This window comes from Crocuta crocuta, unplaced genomic scaffold, assembly GCF_008692635.1.
Source record: "Crocuta crocuta isolate KB4526 unplaced genomic scaffold, BGI_CrCroc_1.0 scaffold87, whole genome shotgun sequence".
Lineage (NCBI taxonomy): Eukaryota > Metazoa > Chordata > Mammalia > Carnivora > Hyaenidae > Crocuta > Crocuta crocuta.
Genome location: NW_027532166.1, coordinates 3,724,017 through 3,744,563, shown reverse-complemented (window position 1 = coordinate 3,744,563; position 20,547 = coordinate 3,724,017). Strand labels below are relative to the sequence as shown.

The 20,547-nt window shown below is 46.6% G+C and overlaps 1 protein-coding gene across 2 annotated transcripts in view; it reads left to right on the top strand.

Annotated features, from left to right (window-relative positions):
• Nucleotides 1–20,547, top strand: part of CACNA2D3 (calcium voltage-gated channel auxiliary subunit alpha2delta 3) — a 771,963-nt gene that overhangs the window by 462,149 nt on the left and 289,267 nt on the right. For both annotated transcript variants that reach the window (XM_077776662.1, XM_077776663.1), the window contains exon 15: nt 2,766–2,840. In XM_077776662.1, coding sequence (XP_077632788.1) covers nt 2,766–2,840 — 75 coding nt within the window. The remainder of the gene's footprint in view (nt 1–2,765; nt 2,841–20,547) is intronic.

The following is a 20,547-nucleotide window of genomic DNA, read 5'->3' as shown; positions in this document are numbered from 1 at the left end:
TGGGTTTTGCTCAAGGGAGCTACAGGGTCAGTGTTGCTTTTGACTTTGAGCAGTCTGGAGGATGACTTTGTTGAGGCCTCTATTTGAGGCAAGAAGAACAATTAAGACCATTGTGGAAATTGATCACATTAAATCTACATGGATGGGTGGAGAAGCAGCCCTGAATCTGAATAATTTCTGCAAGAAAAAGTAGCGATTACTTGGATCAAGAAGTTGGGGGTGAAAGAAATAAAGAAGTCTAAGGCTGATGCTCCAGTTTCTAACGTAGGAGTCCAGGCGGATGGCTGGTGCTCCCACAGAAAGAGAAGAGCAGAAAAGAGCAGCACCCGCCATGTTGGGCTGAGTGACTCCGAGGCACCTGGGAGATGTCCGGGTCGAGATGCCCATCACACAGTTGGACACTTGGATCCACCAGCGAGGAGAGAGGCCACAGCTGGTGCACAGACCTGAACAGCTGGTTCAGCATCCAGGAACCTGCTGAAGCTTATTGGGGGAGAGAGCTAAAGCAGATAGGGGGCCCTGGGGTTGGAAACTTGTGGGGAAAGAGTGGTCGAGAGTGGACAGAGAATGAGGATCCTGTGAAAAGGAGGATACCTGGGTGTATGGGGCGAGGAATAGAGAGAGTCAGGAGGGAAGGCGGTCAGATCCTACAACTGGGAAGATTCAAGAGAGAGCTTTCTGTAGGGCATGGCCAGAGTCAGGAGTCCACTGGCCACGGTAGAGAAGGGAGTTCTGTTCTAGTGGCATCTTGGGGGGAGACAAGGGCACAGCAAAGGCAGATTCCAGTAGGCGGGCACCAACGGACTACGAGGTAGCAGAGAGAGCAGCTTGTCGGTGAGGGGAGGGCCCTGGGTGAGAAGGTGGGCTCTGTGGGATCTTTGCTCCAGTCAGTTCCCTCCATTGTTTCCTGCTTTCTCCTTTTCCTCTTTCTCCCTTCCTTGTTCCTCTTCCCTCCATCCCAACCACCAATTTGGCCACATGGTTTGACCTTGGTCATCATGGAACCTATATTCAGATAGGGAGGCAAGTGTTGCATAATCAAAGGCCTTGCTCAGTGGAGGTCTTGATTCCTTATGATCAACCTCAGAAATAGTTATTGTAATTTTGATTAATACTATCCAAGAAAAGTAGAGAGCATTAAGAGAGCATATACAGGGAGTTCTACCTTTTCCTGAGTATCACCTCCCACAAGCAAACTGAGAACTGAAGTAATGTACATTAGAAGGCACTGAATATATTAGCAGACAATAAAATAACACTTATTTGGTCAAATTTTGAATTTCAATTTCCATTTGAATACCACTTTTGCCTTTAATGGAAAAAGTCAAACTCTCTGAGTCCTTTTTGACCCCTCAGCCTGTATTACACTGGGACGTAATAATGGTAATTAATGCAGTGTTGACTGTGTCTGACATTTTTCCAAGAGACGAGATGAAAGGGACGATATACATCTCAAAGGATAGGAAATCTCTGGTTTATCTTTCACAGCATAATGAAATATAGTTTATCATTAGAGTCTTGTAGAATCTTATTAAGACTTGCCGTGAAAGGTAACTCCAGAAGAAAATGTCTGTTGCCCTTGACTACCAAGTGCATATTTGCTTTGTGTAATGCAAGGGAAACTTTTAATTGTTGGTGTTAAATTCTCTGAAGTTAATTCCACATCACCTTGACGTTAAGCTAACAAGCAGACAGGGTCATTCCTGGTTTGTAAACTCTGTTGTCTGGATCGTTTAATAGTATCATATTCAAGAATGTGAGTGGCAGACAATTTGAAAGAAAAGTAACAGTGAGGGCTCAGAACTATGAAATAGCTTGTTGGAAAAAAATAGAAGATATTTTTTCCTCTTCCCTTTCACTGCTCTGGCAAAAGTGGGTTACATTTTCTTTCTTCAGAGAGAGAGAGATCAGTATGGGTTTTATGCCAGGGGCCATTTTAATACATGAATGATTTGTAGGTAAATTTATTGTAGCCAATGGGTGCAGTCAACTGTGTAATAGAAATATTGTCAAAAAGCCGGGATTATTATTTAAATAAGTGCAGTGTTAAATTTGATTACATACTTTTTAAAGCTAATAAAACATTTCATTGCTCTCAAACTATTTCCCATAGTCCCATTTAGTCAGAAAACATAAATTAAGTGAGGCTCTGCATAGAAAATTACTCAGGCTTTGTGTCGATGGAAGCATGCATGGAAAAGCTTGGCAGCCTCGAAATTTAAAGACGAAAGGATATAAAAAGGGCTGGCAGGCTCCTGAATAGGCTGGTGGGGACACTTTCTCCCTGAAGAATAATGGAAGAGGACTACCTAGGGCATGCTCAAGGTGGCCCCTTGGGTGTTGACTTGCAGGAAGTCAAGATGCGAATCCAATAGGGCCTCCTTATCAGGAGATGGAAGACACCCAGGTTGATAAACTCTGTTTGCTTCAACAGAGGGTCCTACCAGAAACGTCAGCTACTTTCTTTCCTTTTAAAAAAAAATGGAGTTATTTTGTTTTAAATAAATCAAAGTAAGGCCATTGGATGCCAACATGGGGATATGACATTTTAAATTGTGCTATTTGCTGAGCTTATCCTGTGACAGGTCTTCATTTCTACCAAATGTCAAGGATCAGCACCTTGCATTCATTTTAATGAAATACTGTGCTGATAAGGGTTATGAATGCCAAGTTTAAGCTGTAAATTACTAAATGCCGGGCTGCTTTATGCTTTGTGAATTCACCAGGGAGCCAGCTAATGAAGGTTTCTTTCTCACTTCTTACAGTTAGGGATTCACGGTTATGCCTTTGCGATCACAAATAATGGATATATCCTGACACATCCAGAACTCAGACCACTGGTAAGAGAAGTACCTATTTCTGTGTTTCTCCTTTTATGATTTCAAAAGATTTTTTTCATTTCTACAGTGGTGACACTTTGCACTGGTGTTTACAAGTTCAATTTATACCACTGTCTCCTAAAGGTTGTTTTAATAGTTTATAACTAGTTTTTGGACACATAATACATAAGTAATGTAGGATAAATATACTTACACTCATTATTTTATATATAAATCAATATATATCTATGTGCATTTATTTATTTGTTATTTATTTATTGATTGATTTCACATCTGCCAACACACGGAAAAAAAATTAACTCTGGACAGCCCGAAGCCCATCATAATGGATTCCTTCATATAACAAATGTTCTTCTCACTCCAATGAGACATACTTATTGCAGGTTACATTGGACACAACCAATTAGACCCAGGATCCCTAGAAATTCATTATGGTGGGATTTGCTTCCAAATCATGTGGCCTAAGCTCAGTGCCTCCTGTGTTGAAGGTATTCAACAATACCTTTTTTGTTTAATTGGAACAGTTGAGATTTTCTCCATCCCCTGCCTAAGCCATATCCAGTAGCATTGTCTAATGACTGATGTGTGAAGTGAGTGGGGTCCAACCATGTCCAGGACAGCCCATGGTGTCATTGTCCACCCTAATCCCTGGGGAAAGGCTGCCTGGAGCATTGTGTTGCGGAGGAGTCCTAAGGACAGCCAGGCTCGCTTGGGGTGGGGGTGGCCCCTGCCCATTGACACTGCCCCCTGTGGACTGTGGAGGGGCAGCGCTCGTGTGTTTGCTGTCCCTGGACCAGTTGCAATGTATTGAAAGGGCAACCCTTTGGGTTTGAGTGTGTTTAGCTAATTTTACAAAAGATGTAAAATCATAAAAAACTATATTGTAAACTCTGCTTTTGAAAGATAAGAAGGTGTAGGTGGTTTTCTCTAGCAACATACACACGCATTTGCTCGCGCCCAGCCACCACACCTGTCCTTTTTTCTTTCATCACGCTTAGCAAATAGCAGCAGCGCCTGCCCTGCAAATGTTTGTCAGTGCAGCATTGCGGGGGTCGGGTTGTTTCTCGCGTGGATCGTTGTTTGAAAAGAGCTCATATTTGTACGGCATCATCATCCAACTTTGCTCTAATCATCCTGGTATTAATGGAGTTCTGGCCATATCATGTGGATCCCATATACATGCTTTAAAATGGGACTTACGGTAATAAGTTTGGTAATTAAATTTGATTTGAACAGTCTTCTTTATCAGAAAAGGATTAACTGGTCAGCTAATTCCAAATGGAACTCAGAATTACTGAAAAGTCAGATTGAAAAATTTACTAATTTCTTAAGGTTATTTAAGTCTGAAAATAATAGTGAAGTCTAAAATGCTTTACATGTTACCCAGTTCCAAGCCACTCAGTTAGGGCTGTCCGTTAGGGGTGGTAGGAGTTACGTGTCTGGGGTTGAGTATGGGCTCCTAGTGCTTATTTATTCCAAATTGGAGTGGAGCAGAGTCAATAAAACAATCAAACCTGGATCCTCTGCCAGTGAATGAATTAGCTGCCTATTTATCAGCTTTTTAAAAAGGAATGAAATGGAACCAGACGTCCGAAGTCACCAAGGTAACTGCTCTCTCCTTGCAGCAATGGCAGTGCAGCACCCATCTGCACAGTTGACTTAATGCCTTCTTGGTCTTGTATATCTCCTGGTCATGCAGCAAGCAGTTTGCCTGCAAACAGCCCATCTGATGCACTTTTCAGAGCTGTGGCCACTGAGAAGGCAGTCAAAATGCTTTTAGAAACACAGGGCAACCAGTCAGCACTGCTCATCCCATGACACTGCAAATGCTCCCAGATACAAATCATTTCTGTTCTTGTCACTGCTGAAACACTGCATTGAACGGTTTCACCAGGAGTGATAGCCAAGGTCAAGTTCCCATAAGCAGGATGGCCCAAGCAAATGCCCTAGCATCTCACTTGTGAAAATCCAAACCAGATGAATCATTTTGCAGCTGATCCGTGATGAGAACATAAGGAATGGCCAAGTCATTTATCTATCTCTGACCCTGAGGCCATGGGATACTTAGAAGAGGTTTGGAGCAATGCCAGCCATTGCGGATTACATGAACTAATCCCTCTGAATGTGATCAATAAGTGGATGTTGACTCTGCCTTGAGTTTTGCATTTTCCTCCTGGGCAAAAGATAGCAGTGAAGTGGGAGGAACTCAAATTTAGCAACACATATGTTGCCCTTGACTCTTGTCCTGCTACATCCTAGCTGTGTGGTTTGGGGTAAGTCACACAGCCTCTCTGAGCTTCATTTTCTCTTGTGATCCTACCATAACCATAATGTATATATCATAGCTTTGTTGTCAGTAAATGGGATAATGCATGCAAAAGCCTTGGGTGACAGAGCTGGCCCTGGGACATGGTGCCGACAACGGTGGTTATACCCTCATCTTCTTTATGTTATATGGGTCCTGTCAATCTGTGCTCAGCTACTATAAAGGTTGGGAGTATATAGTGGTGCTGGAGGCTTAGGAGGATCTTGAGGATCCTTTCTGATTATTCAGTGCTTCAGACTGTCATGAAGGGATTGGCAAGTGATCGTGTACACACACACATACACACATACAGACTGTTTTCAAGGCCAGCTCTGGAAAGCAGATAGCAACCATTCTCTGAGGTTCTCTGAGAGCCCTACCAGGTGAGGAAGCTAAAGTTCATTGTTGTTTGTTTGTAAAGTAGCAATAAACATAATACCAGGAGCTGTGGTAAGTGCAGAATGAGAGCTAGGCTAGCTGGGTGTCCGTGTGCATGAATGGGACGCTGCTGGCTTTGGCATGAACAAGTGATCTGTCCATCTCGGTTCTGTTTGCCCCAACAAAGGAAGCAGAATGCTCCCCCCCCCCCCTTCTCCCTAAGCACCAGCCCACTCAGCATATAAAAGGGACTCCGGAGAGAGAAGGGCCCCTCCAGAGCCACTGTTCGTTTCCACTTATTTTGGGTCCCTCTGAGAAACGTAACTTGTGAGCTTGCCCTGGAAACCTGGTATCTGCCCCCGCCATTCCTCTGCCCTGGTCAGACTTAGCCCACATGGCCAAGGATGGCCAGCTGCCAGCAGCCTCCCTGGCTAACTGGGGCAGGGAGCAGACTTGTCTCTCCCCAGCCCAGCCGCATAATCGAATCCTTATTCATTTTCCTTGATTCTGGCCAAGGCTGCCAGATTAGCACGGCGGGTGTGAGCACGGGGTTGTGGCCAGCACAGGAGGATGGCGCACGCTCACTTAAAATAACTCCGATTCCCTCTCCATCTGCCACAGGGGCTGTTTCTGCCCCTGTAGCCAGAGGAAAGAAGTGGGTTTCTCTGAAGCACAATACCAATATTTTTCTAATTTGTCCAATAAAATCTTTCCCTTGAACTTAATGCTTGGCTTGATTTTATCCAGTATTTTCTTTAATCTTGTGTGAGTTGGGTGTGAATCATGAAGCGTCTCCAAAAACAGCTCAGATATAGGAGCCCTCACTCAGCAGGCCTGCTTTGGTTTAATTGGCAAAACTGCTAAAATAATACTTTTCTGTTGATAACTGGGCTCTCCTTGGTCTCTCTCCAGGTGTTTCTTAGCCACTCTATTCTTGCTACCACCTTGTGACTTGATAGACTGGTGTCCACGCAACAGACGTTACCTGCTGCCAGGTGTTCTGGGTCCCGTGTGAGCACAGGGGCTGCTGTGGCTGTCTTCGGGTCCCTCTTGGGGGGGGGGGGGGGGGGGCCCATTGAGGGACTCTTAGGCTCACGGTGGTTCTGAGCCTTCCGCTCCGGCCTGGGCGGGCCTCTGCTGAGAGCAGCCCGGAGTGTGAGCCCCGGGTCGGGGCGCTNGTTGGGGGGGGGGGGGGGGGAGTGGCCCAACATCACAGCAAGGGGACTCAAGTTAGACCTTGGGGAATGCTGTTTGAGTAGTTCTTAGACATCTGGAAGGTTTTTATGGAGCTTTACCACTCTTTAACATTCAGGTTAAAAATATTTTCAAAGCAGAGTTGCTGCTAGATTTAGTTTTCTTGGGGTGCCTGGGTGGCTCAGTTGGTTGAGCATCTCAGTTTGGCACAGGTCATGAACTCGGGCTGTGTGCAGACAGCTCATAGCTGGCTCCAGATTCTGTGTCTCCCTCTCGCTCTGCCCCTCCTCCACTCGCACTCTGTGTGTCTGTGTGTCTCTCTCTCAAAAATAAACAAACATTAGATTTAGTTTTCTTGCGCTTTATTTTCCAAATACTCGTGGATTGTTTTTTAATGTGGAGCCCTGACTGTATCTCTTTTTCTTTTGCCCAATAGGGCATTGAGGGAAATAAAATTGGGAAGGTGCTGCCTTTAGCATGACCTGGTTTTTGCTGAGATTTTAGTGATCCATATGCCCCTGCATTTTAGAAGAAAGGGTCATCTGAGTTCATTTCCTTCCCCAAGGAGGCCTGGAATGTGGACCTGGTCAAACCACCAAAAGAACACAAATAAGGGTCCTTTCCAGCAGCCACAGCACAGGCAGGATTCCACAGAGAAGCCTCGGGCACGCAAAATCTAGGACTCCTTTCCACAGAGACCATGTGACATCTGCCAAGGGCTGTTTGCTCTGGGCCTGAGAGCCCAGGAGAAGGGGAAGGATGCCGGCGGGTTTCTACTCTGGAAGAAAATTTGCCAGTCGCATTAGCCACTAGGTGTTTTGGTGGATGGGACAGGAGGTGGGAATGGTGGAGAGAAACCCTCATCCCTTCCTTCAGTGTTTGCGGCCGTCCACTAAGTTCTAGGCCCAAGCAAGCTGCTTGAGGTGGTTACAGAGACATGTCCTGGCACCAGGAACTCAAAATCTAAAAGGATGGGTAAGATTTTATACGCTGGGTGGGCAAGTAACTATAGATAGTACTAGGGAAAAGTGCATTCTTGCATGTTTGTTATCATTGTTGTTGGGTTTTAGTGTGTTTTTCTAACATTCATTGATGTCTATTACTGTTCTACTAAGTGTTTATATGTGTTAAAGCTTTCAATCATTAATCTGATAGGACACTGAGGAGTAGGTGCTATGGAAAGGCCCAGAGACTCACAGGAAGAGTGTCTGTGGGAATGATCCTAGGAAGGTGTACCTGGAGTCAGATCGTAGACAATTGTACATGCCAGGCTGAGGAGCTCTGGTCTTCTCGGGGAAAGGCGGAAATCCCCATGTGATATACGGGAAGCTGAGGCCCTCATTGATAAAGTGGTAAGGTATCTAGAAAGTTCCAGAACCAGGAACCCTAGCCCAGATCAAGTCAGATGTGCTGAATTCTGCTCCATTGGTTGGATCTTCAGGAAATGGGAGGCAGAGTGGTTGGAGGGTGGCGGTGACCAAGAGGCCACATGGATGAATAACAGGGTCAGCATTGGATGATTATAGTTAGAATCTGTCTAGACTAGAACTGTCTAGTAAAAATATAATGCAAGCCACAAACAGACTCCTTATGGAATTTAAATTTTTCCAGTGGCTCCATCTAAAAAAACAAAAGAGAAACAGGTGAAATTAAGTTAAGAATGTATTTTAGTTAACCCAACATATCCAAAATCTTATAATTTCAATAGATAATCCATAAAAAATTATTACGGTATTATTTTCCATTATTTTTCATGCTAATGTTTGAAATCTGACATGTATTGTACACTCTCAGAGTATCTCGTTTAGACGAGCCACATTTTAGGTGCTTCAGAGCCACATGTGGTCATATGGGACAGCTCAGGTCTAGAGTGTGATCAAACACTTTTGGATGCTTCTACACAAAATGGATGGTAGGACCTCCCCTTTCCTTCAAGTGGGTTGGAACAATCTCACCACCACCATCCCCTACTGCTCTTCCATCCTGGGGTCTGTGCAAACAGTGGATGGCTAGTTCTCCCCCTCCCCTGTGGCCTCAGCCCCTCTTTCCCAAGCTGCAGAGTGGAAGTGGGGAGTTGTTCAGAACTCAGGAACATAAGGTTGATGGCCAGGGCAGACGGGCTCCTGGCTTTGGCCATGCATTTCTGGCAGTTGCAGCTGTGTGAGTTCACATCTAAGCCACGCGGACTTCCTAAACCGAACTGTGAAGCACACGCCGGTGGGTGGGAGGCGCAAGCCACATTTGGTGAGCCTGAGCTGTCAGATTTCCTAAATCAGAATACTCAGATACCCTGACCATTTCTGTTGTTCCATCAAACTCACGGTCACCTTGAAGGAGCCTAAACTGTGCAGATAAGCAGATCATCGTCCCAACCGATTATAGAACCTTTCCATGCTCTCAGGAATTCAGTGTTGCTGTCCTCGCCACTGACTTACCACAGCCTGAGGTCTGTCAGACCTCACCAGCCTTTCCCTGGGGTCACCCCTTGACTGTCCCACTCTCAATGTTGATTCTGCTGCTTTGGTCATCTGGGCATCTTGTGGGCATCTGGGCAGTTTGTTTTTCTTTGTCCTTTTGCTATTGCACAAATGGATGGGCCCTTGTAGAAGGTCATTGAGTATGTGGATCAACACACGGACATGCTAATAAACAGAAATATTCTTGCACAGCAGCCCTTTCCTGAGGAATCAAGTGGACATTCATACAGGCACATGTAAACATATGTGAAATGTTAAGGAGACAGCACATATCAAACACCAATTTAAATAGGAGCTTAAAAGTTGAGGGTTGATATTAGAATCCCTGTCCAGATCCACCTGATCTAGCTCGAGCAGTGGACCATGTGAAGAGATTCTGTATCATTCCAAAAAATATCGATGCAGAGTTCAAATGTGATCTTTTATATCATTATGCAGATCTTCAGTTATGCAAGGGCCGACTCTCCCCCCACACATCTCCTGGTTTTATTGTGGATAATCCTTATACCAGAAACACCTCAATGCATTTTCCTTCATTTCTTCTGCCCATCCACGCCTACTCAGTGCAAATGCTAAGGGTTCTTTTTAGTTCAGCAGGTGTGGGTGTGGCCTCCCCACATCACCCCCCCTCATGTGCTGTGGCATCTGGCTCCAAAACGGGCCCCAAGCCTTCCTCCGTCTCTGCCCCCTGGTCAGGGCCACCGTTCATTCTATCTCTCCCGGAGGGCTTCTGTCCCCTTTCTGGTCCTCTCTGGGCACCTGGTTTTGCCCGTCCCCACCACCTGCTCACTGTGGCATTATTCACTGTGCAGGTCAGGAACTGCTGTCAAAGACATCAGTCATGGGAGCGCCTCTGATTGGCATGCAGCGTAAAAGCCTGACTCCTGGCTGTGACCCCAGCCCCCTGCCAGATCCAGCTCCACCTCCCCATTCTGCCTGAGCGTGTGTGGCTTCCCGCATGCTCACCTGTGTTCCGGCCACACTCTGGCCCTTGTGTCCATTCCACCAACACCTAAAGCTCCCTCCTGCTCTGAACCTCTTCTCTCTGCCTGAATCTCATCCCAAACACTGGTGGCAGGTTGTTCTCACCTTCCAGGCCTCATCTAGATATCACCCCTGCTCCTGGATCAGAGGAGCCACACCCTTCCATCATCACCTTCACATCTTGGCCCCTGCTATAGTTTCATTAGATCACTAATCACTCGTGGGAAAGGTTGATGTGTTCAGCTTTTCCCCTACTGTCCCTGTGGGTTCCTGGGACTTTTCTGCTGCACGGAAAAGATGGTCAGTAAATATTTGTTGAGTGATTTTGATGATATTTGACTGATGTTGGTGACTACATGTCTGAGTACCAGTTTCCCACGATAAATGAGAAGTGCAGATACCACACACTCACCCATCAGACATTTCTTGAGTCCTTGCTATATTAGGCACAGAAATTGAATTACATGTGATTGGTCAGTCCCTCAGTTCTTTCTGTCCCTCCTTCTGCCCTCCTGCTTGCCTGCAAGCTTTCATCGGATGTTCCTAGAGTCAACAGCTAGCTAGACTGCTAGCTAGTAGGGGTGTAGAAACAGGTAAAAACGTGCCTCTGCCCACAGAAGCTCACTGCACAAAGCAAGAGTTCCCTGACAGTGAGAAGAGTCAAGAAGAGCTATGGGCTCACAGTGGGAGTGTCTGCTTTTCTCAAGAAAAGGTGCCCTGAAATGCAGGAGGGCTTCCCAAAGGAGGCGGCATGCACATCAACCGTATCCACAATCCACGCTAGGGGACATTTTTACCCCACTCAGCCCAGGACCCCACACTCTCCCCAGGACCACTGTCTTCAGACCTCGCCAGACACATGACTTCTCTCGTCTCAGAACCAGCAGTACCCCATCGTCGGTGTTTGAGGTGTGGACCTAGCTGAACAGACCTTCCTCCCCAGTGCTGGAATTCCTTCTCAGCCTCATCCATCGCCCTCGTTCAGGCAGCAGATGAACTGAAGGAGACTACCCAGTAGGTGGCGCCCAGGCACCGCCTTGTGCCGGGTCCCCTCCGGTGGTGGCGTCCCTGACAGTGGCACATTCTCAGAACACAGCCCAGCGATTCCAGCTTAGTCCTGGTCTGAATCCATTACATTTAGTTTAAAAGAAAAAATTAAGGGATGCCTAGTAAGTGTATCTGCTCAGAGGAGTGTGTTCTCTGAGAAAAAATAAACAAGGCTGTGTGACCCCCGTGTAGCAAGCCTGTACGTTTTGAAATACATCATTTGGCAAAAGAGAAAACAGACCCCTACATGGCTTTCCTCTTGATGAAATTGTTGAACTGCTCTGGTCTGGACGCTGGAGTGGAAGAAGTGCAGCCGCGCACGGGAGATGCTTATACCTCGAGAGTCTGGGGATTCTGCCAGGTCATGGGTGCCAGAATTTCTGTGGGCTGGGAGCTACCCTCTGTTGTACAGACCTCAAAAACTCAACAGCCTCTGTCGGGGCCCCCGAGTCCTGTGCTGGGTGTGTGCTTGGACACTCAGGTCATAGATAGGGTTGAGCAGAGAGCTGGCGGTAACAAGGCAGCAGTTACTTAGTGGGTCGGGGACCCAGGCTCCAGGCTGAGCATCTCTGTGTGTTTTGACTTCTTAAGTCCTCACAGTGTCCCACAGGGCAGTGGTGCCCATCTCAGAGGGAATAACTGATGCCTAGGTCAAGGACTGTTGGTTAGACAGCAAATTTGGGTCAGTCTTTAGGGGAAAACAAAACCAAACCAAAGGATGACTATGGACAATGACACGTGCCTGGTCATTTTTCATAAAATTAAACCCACTCTATTGAAAAAATGTCCTTAATTGTGAAGCGATGTTATAACATTCATTCACAAAATGAAAGCCTCCCTGAGCTTCTGCAGACAGTTTCCCCTTAGCCTCTGCCCTCTGGCCATGCACACTGCCCTGGATGGAACTCAGTGGCTGCCCTTTGCGCCAGGCAGTGGGTGGGGTTTGGCTCCTGGGAGGCACCCAGTAGAGGTAGAGGCAGGTGGGGTCGGAGTGCACATTCAGCCCTGTGCCCCAGGACTGGCCGCACCCAATCTAAAGCCACATTAGCCTCTCTGTCTCTGTGGCGTTCTCTCTCAGGGTGTGGAAAGTGCCCTTTCCTCTGTCCCTTCAGGAAGAGTGGTAGAAGGATCTCCACTGCTGCTGGCTTCAGGGGACTACACACCATTTCTTCTAATTTCCTACACCCTGCCCACACCATTACAATAGCCTCTTTATTAAACCTTCCTTAATTAGCCAGCTTGACTATGCCATGTGCTTCCTGCTGGGGCCCCACTGATACAAAGGTAAGGGTAGACTGAAGGTTTGTTTTTCTTAAGTCCTTACTCTGCCAAAGAAGGAAGAAGGAAGGAAAGCAATGGGAAGGAAGGAGGAAGGAAAAGGAGAAGGAAGAGCAAGAGACCCTCTATCAGTTCCTTGTTTATTCATTCATTCATATTCATTGATGTATTATTTCTCAATGCAGTGGGAGCAAAGAGCTTCCCTATACCTTCCAGTAAATTCCCCTTTTACCCAAGTGATTAAGAATTGGTATCTTGCTCACAGCAACAGCAGTGAAATCCCCAAGTCTGGGAGCCTCTGCTGGGTGTGGCCCTGGCCTCAGCTCTCAGGGAACCCACAGTGTGCACCCCTGCACCCTCCACCCCATCACCCTCCCCAAAGAGGTCTCTCCCTGTCCAACCAGGCTTCTTGCATAGGCCTTTGAGTTTGGGCTTGGCACTACATTATCAGAAATATCAGGACACATCTGCCCCTTGCTGACTTTGCATGGCCAACAACCTAAATGCTGATCAGATTATGTTTTGTTCCCTCTTGTATATGCATGGCCCCCTGAGATACCTCGTACAAGAGATGGGATGGTAGATAAGTGGGGAGAGAAGACTCACATCTAGGAAACAGATGACTCACTATATTATTAAGCACCAGGGTGAAAATACTGACAAAATATCAAACTTATAAAAGGACTTGGTGTCTAGCTGTGGAAGGGGTGGCTGGAGATGGCTGCGGGGAGCTGGTTTGCAGCCTAGAAGCTCAAGGTCACAGTCTGTGATCCAGTCCAGCACAGCTGGGAGCAGCAAAGGGCCCTTAGACACCAGATGCATCACTAGCNTCCCTCTCTTCCCTCTGAGTCCCTCCCTTCCTTCCTTTCTTTTCTCCTTTCTTTTCCTCCTTCCCTTTCTTCCTCCCTCCCTCCCTTCCCTCTCTTCTTCCCCCACCTTCTTTCCCTCCCTCCCCTCCCTACCACTATTCCCTTATCTGGCCTGTATTCACTGGACACTGCCCTGTGCCAGGCACTCTATTAGATTCCCAGGATCTAGTGATAAAACAAGACAGACGTAATTCCCCTTCCTTTCCTGTTTACAATCTCATGGAGATTTCTTAAAGCTTGTAAGTAAACAAATAAATAAAAAGCACTACACATTTCAGATAAACTCTCCAAAAGAAACAAGGATCTGAGAAAACAAAAACTAGGGAGAGGCACCTCCCTTGGCTGGATGGTCAGGGAGAGCCCTTCCTGGGAATGGCTTGTTAAACTGAGCCCCTGAGGGAAGAAGAAGAATCGCTGTGCAGAGATGCTGGAGGCTCATTCAGGCTGAGGGAAGAGTGTAAGTGAAGACGCTGAGGAGTAGCATGTTCAATATGGCGGAGTCTGGGATCTTTCGGTGGATTTAGGACAGACATCCAAAGCACAAGGGGGAGCGACTGGGCCACTGGGGAGTGATAAGGTCCTACTTGGGAAGAAGCTCAGCGAAGCACTTGTCCTTAACACTCTGCTCATGTCCCCTCAGTTCCTGCCATTTCCACACCCACCAGCCTGGCTTCCTGCATCCAGCACCTGGATGAAGACTTCCTCCGGCTTCTGGGGTGCACTCCTCTGAGGCACGCAGCAAGCCAGATGTGCTAGGCAGTTAGCATGCCTCCACCAAAGACTGGTGAGCACCCCCACCTCGCAGGTGGGATCTCCTCTGGAGGAGGCTCCTCAACAGCAGCTCCCAGAGCCCCGTGGTGGGATTAGGCTCTGGCTGCCCATGGTGCTCGCGTGCTTGATGATGCTCACGTCCTTGTGTTGGCCACCTGCCCATCTCTGTCTCTGAATCACTGCCGCATCCCTATAGGTATTTCCTGAGAACCCCTCCGGAGTAAAAACCTTGCCCTTGAATCCTGGGTTCTGGGACTGCTTCAGAGAGAACTCAAGCCAGGATACCAGCGGACTGTTGTTTCTCAGGAAAAATTGATTAGCTGTAGACTAGAGCTTCAAATGCAGTTTTGTGTGCACCCACACAGTCCTGTGCATTAACATGATGCCATCAGACACATTTTCCATTCTATTTCAGGCCCCTGCTCATGAATTCACATCACACCAGCCTACTTGGAGAAGCCACATTTGTGCTCAGAAGTACCAGGGAGCATTGGCTTTGTGCTGTTAATAATCAAGGGTAGGCGAAGGGAATTTGGTTTAGAGATAACATTCTCTACTGCTTTATTGTTTGGCAAAAGGATTTGATGAGGACAAAGCCTTTCTTTACACTGGACACGCTCTGACCTTTGTTTTACTAGATTAATTTCATATCTAGAGTGCCCCATCTTGGATGATGAATTAGCAATAAAAAGCTCATCAAAATGTAATTACATGCAATGTGTTGAATAATGATCTCTTAAAAATTCCTATAGATTTGTCTGCACCTCCTTCCCCTCGTGGGGGAAATGAGCCTCAGCTGCTAGCTACTAGCCCCTGGCTCAGGAATGCAAACCCTCGCTGCCGCCGCCGTATTGTGAGTCTGAGATGGGAGAGCTGGCTTCTATCATTGCCCAGTGTCATCAGTTGATCAATTGCTTTTCTGCATGTGATGCACATCTTTATATAATTTAAAGGACCATCTCAACGGGGGTAGGAATACACAGGAAGTGGAAGCTCAAGGCAGAGTGAAGGCCTCCCCTCCTCCATCTGCAGCAGCCTGTTGCAGGGAGGGAGTTATTAATTAAAATGTTAACTGCCCAGACAATAGCAGGCAGACCAGCATGGAGAGCGCCTGCGAAGCAAGCATTAAAGCTTTCATAACTGTAAATTCCCGGAAAGTTTGCTCCTCCTTAAAATAGGAAAACAGAACCATCTGTATCTCAGAGGAGACTTAACTGAGCTGCTTGAGTGTTGTTAGGCTTTCCCCAAGATGCTCCGCAGGTTTTTCTCCAGAGGGCTGCACTTGGCCAGGGAGAAAGCTTAGTCTTATCCCCCCCACTCTTTGCTCTTTGAGGAGTCCCATAAACCCTACAGCTGGGGCGACAGCAGAATATTCAAATGATTCCAACAGTGAAAATACCCACACTCATTTGAATAACTGAAGAATTCAATCATTTGAATGCCAATGATTATTCCTCCCGGAGTTTACATTTTAGAAAGACAGTGCATCTGAATCCCCATGAGAGCATTAAATTGCTATCTAATTAGCAGTCCCAAATTATATATATTTAAAAGATAATTAAAGGTTTGAAGGCTGTTGGAATAACTGGTTATACATTTAAATGAATCACAAGAAATTTGTTAGTAATGTGCAGAGTTTTCTTTTATTTCTTACTTCCCTCTTTGAAGTTCAGTAGACCCAACCTCTCGGGGTTAAGTTTGGTAGCGGTAAGATAAAGGCAGATGGTTTTAATTATTGCAGTTCCAACCTCCAAATAATTATAAGCAGCTGTCATTTTTACATAATCTTAACTGATAAGACCCAAAGAATGCAAATAAAATGGTTGACACCAGGGGCTTTTGGGCACGATAATTTAATTATGCCCACCACCACTGGACTGACCGTTGCACTTCATTGTATCTCTTAACCTATTCCTGGGTGCCACTTCCACATCCTCAATGGATGTTTGCAGGGTGAAGGGGAACACCAATACAGTTGGGATATAAGGATAAGAAAGTAGTTGCCTAAGCCAAGTAGGGCTTTTGCTTCAAATCCTTTTCAGCCTCACTGCCCCTTTCTCCTTGGGATGAGATCTGGCCCTGTTCTTGCCCCAGTGAGTCCCCCAGTAGTTGATAGCATAGTAGAATGCCACTCAATGGTCGGCATTTCCTTAGCCTGTAGCTGGGAATTTCACAAGGGTGGGGTACTCGTGCAGCTGGCCATAGCCAGAAATCCCAAATGAGTGGCTGGCCTGCCAGCCTCAACCCAGAAAGCTCTGGGTTCAAAGTTGAAATGAGAGGCTTTCTGTGTCTGTCGCACCCTGGAAGGGCAGAGACCCCGAGGAGTGAGTCAAGGAGACACTTGCCATTTCCACTTACCGTAGCCACAGAGGCTTCTCCCATTTGGACCCTGTCACTAGAAAACCAAAGTCTGACAGACAGAGGCACACAGTTTGCCCTAGGCAGACCTGCAAATGTACTTTGCCAAAGTCAAGTCTAGAACATCATCTAGAAGGAAGACACACACACAGAGTACTTCAAATCAAATCAAAAGCCCAAGGGCTCAAATGCCTGCTTCTCACAGAAGGCCTCACCTGGAGTTTCTGAATTTCTGTCTGCATTCCAGGAAGAGGGTTAGGGAGTAACTGGGGCAGGTGCAAGCATCTGCCTGGCTTCTAGTACTGCAGCAAGCTTGAGAGTCGTACAACTGGGATACTCCTTCCATGGAGCCTGCTTCATCCAGGCTCAAATACAGATATAAACAGTACATTCATATATATTTAATGGAAAGACTCCTTTGAGAGTTAGTAATTTGAAGCTCAGCTCTGCTCAGTGTAGAATGGCAGGGAGCTGGTTGTTTGTGAACCCAGGTCGCTTTGCCATCACAACATCTTAAGTTGTGTCTTCACAGCACACATCTCAGGCAGGCACCAGGCAGCAGCCTTAGGTACATGTTTGTCCATGGGGCAGAGCAGCAGACTCAGCCTCGCCTGCCAGCTGTGTGACCTTGGGCAAGTTACTCAACCTCCCTGGCCTCAGTTTTCCTATGCTGAAAAATGAGCACAAAAATAGTGCCTACTTTTTGAGAGTGTTTTGAGGACTAAATGAGTTCATGTTCACAAAAGGTCTAGAACTGGCCACACCCATACTGTGGGTTTACATGTGCTCATTAAGTATATTCACTTACGTTCACATCCTAATTTGTTCATTGATTCTGTTTACTCATTCAAATATTCAAATATTCATGGTGAATCTATTCTGCCTGGCACTCTTCTGGGCACTGCAGGTTCAATGCCGAATGAGAAATAGCCTCTTTCCTAAAGATCTTGGGACCTAGTTGGGGAGATAGGCAAGTAGGCAACTAATTTGCAGTCCAGTGTGATGGGTGTGGACAGAGAGACCACAGGAGGCTCAGGAGAAGACAGGAAGGTCCGGAACCAACTCTGCACTGGCCAGCATGGACCTCCCAGATGAAATGATGTCTGTGTCAAGTCCTGAGGAGCCACTGGATGTTGAGTTGGGGTGAAGGGTGTTGGAAACAGTTGGAGTCGTCGATACAGAGCATGAAGGCAAGGATGATAATGACGTTGTTAGCCGCCAGCTCAGTCTAGCTGGGGAGTCATACAGAGAGGGGCAGGAAGTGAAGAGAGAGAGGTCAGAGCAGCAAGCAGAGGCAGATTGATGCAGACTGTGACATCCCAAACATTGAACATCATCCTAGAGGACATGGGGAGCCATGAGGATTCCAGGCCAAGTGGCGATTTTGGTTGCAGAAGAAATCCCGTCTGGACCCTGGAGCATGGACTAGAGGGGTGAAGTCCATGCAGAGAGGCTTAGCAGACACTCACCTTCATCAACAGGGGGGCAGGTATCATGGTGGCTGAAACTAAGTTGATGGCAAGAGGGATGGAGAGATATGACTCAATTTCAAGAGACAAAGAAAAAATAGAAGCAACGCATATGGTGGTTTGATGAGCCCTGGTTACTTTGCCTGGCCCACTGGCCTCTTTTTCTGAATCTGTTTGCCTTTTCAGCTTCTGCCCACATCTCCATGATCACAGACAAGTGTAAGACTCAGAGGACTGAGTCAGCCTTGCAGGGGATCTTTGGTTTTCCTATGAATCATGAGTGACATCAGAAGTCCCTCGGGCTTATTCAGACCATCATGCATCCAGAATTTTTTTTTTTACTATGACTGTATTTCAGAATCATCTGAAAAAAAAAAATCAAACCTAAACATTTTGTTGGGTCACCAATCTAGTGGGCTGGATGGACTAATGATGGATGGAAACCTGTTCAGTTTGGTGATCAGGATGTGACTAGGGGCAGAGGACAGATGGGTTGAAAAGCTGGCCATGTGCATGTTTGTGCCACAAAACCCCGTGTCCTCAGGGAGGTGCAGAATAAGGGCCACCCCAAGGGAAGAAGGGAGACACACTCTTGCTGAAGGACCAGAGAAACTTCCATGGAAGATGTAGACACAGAAATGGATCCCTTTGTCTTCTCCTCCTTCAACAGTATCTTTAAAACTTTTAGCAGAAAAAGAGAAACAAAATAAAGCTATCATGGCACACATCCCTCTAAATAAAGCCACACACACACACACACACACCTTTGGTGAAGGCTCAACCATCTGATGTAGGCTGATATCATCACAGGCATAAACCAGTCAAGGGTAATGGTAGCTGGCTTGGAAGAAAGGACTCCTTTCCCTCTTTTCTTCCTCCCTCTATTTCCTCCACTTACAAATTCATTGCCATTCCTGACCTTCATGCCAGTTAGCACAAAAACCTTAACATTGAGAGAGGGCTCTCTGGTCCAAACATCATCCCTCCAGGTGGAACAATGGGACTGGAATACTTCTCCCAGGCACTGAGCCAGGAGAGGTGATAGGAACAGGGGTGGCAGGCTAGGAAGGCCCACGTCCCTGACCACAGGAGGAAACCACACATCAGAGAGCTGTCTCTGTGTGAATGGCTCTCTGCAGCGCCACTGGAAGGCAAACATGCCATGGTTTTGTGGCACTGTTGGTTGATGCTGGGTTGTTGTTGTTTTTTTTAATTTCACTTGAGTGAGTAAAAAAATCCATTGTCTTTGTAGTTCGTGGTGCCCAGTTACAGTACATGTTCAAAACAGTCTGACACGTTTCAATATCCAAAGGTCTTTTAATGTAGTTAAGTGCTCAGGGGAATAATGCCAAATAAAGTTCTGTAAATGCATAAAAAAAATTGTCAAATGTCACAGACATACCTTCAAATCACAGAGGTCCTCTTGTTACTCTGGATAGTATTTCCTAACCACTCAGCTGTCTGAAAGCTTTATATGAAATCAGCTTCGGAATATGGCAGTGTCTGTGCTCAAGAGCTCAGGGCAACTCTGTTTGGAACTTTGACATTCATCCTGAAGGTTGTCCTGAACTTTGCCCAGAAAACTGTAGTGTGGGTTTTTGTCCAGAGTGTTCTAACCAATCAGGGGGCTGTCTTCCAGGTACCCGCACACACCTTTCCTTTGCAGGTAGCATTGTGGTCTTCCTTCTGTGCTGAGGGCTGGTATTTCCTTAGCAGGAGCCCTTCGCCTGACTCAGACCCCTGCGGCCAGCTCCCCTCTCTCTGGGTCAGAGTCCTCACTTCCCAGTCCCTGTGCGGGCACCAAATCTCCTGCCCCAACTACTCAGCACCATTTTCATTTTATGGCTCACTTGCTATTACAAGACAGACTGGCTTTCTGAGAATGGGAATTTACATCCAGCCGCCATGTATCAGCCACACAGAAGCCTCCAAAACCGCCAGTAGAGCGAGGCCACTTCCTCCCCACACACCATGGTGTGACTCACCGCCACTGAGAGGACACTGATTAAGATAAAGGTCATTTGGGTTTTCAAAGCAGCCTGTTAATTGTTGTTTTTTTAAAAAATACCAAGGCTGCTTTAGTTTTACAGCGATCAAAAGGATTTTGTAATCACACTAGGAGAGCACGTAGAACTTTTCATCTTTGAGACACTTAAAAACATTAATTAATAAGAGCAGGGTACCTGGTGGAAAAAGGAAAAGGCTTGCTGTCTCGACATGCCCTGTTACCTCTCTCCCACCTTCCGGCTGCTTTTAGACACGCCCTCCCTGCTTCCCTCCAGTGTATCTGGGCTTCTCATCTTCCCATGAACACGGATTCTATCCCCACGTACAGACTCCTTGGGATTTCTACCCTGGCATGTCTGTGTCATCCAGTCATCAAACTTATCTAGAAACTTCTGAGCCACGTAGGGTCGTACAATCAAAGGACCAGTGCCGCTTTGATGGAAATCCTAGCTACCATGATACCCTCGGATACGACAAGTCTTCGCTGAGGCTCGGAGTCCATTGTTGGCTATTGAGCCTTGTGTTGTATGTACGAGGCATGCGGCATGATCCCAGCTCCATGTACTCAGT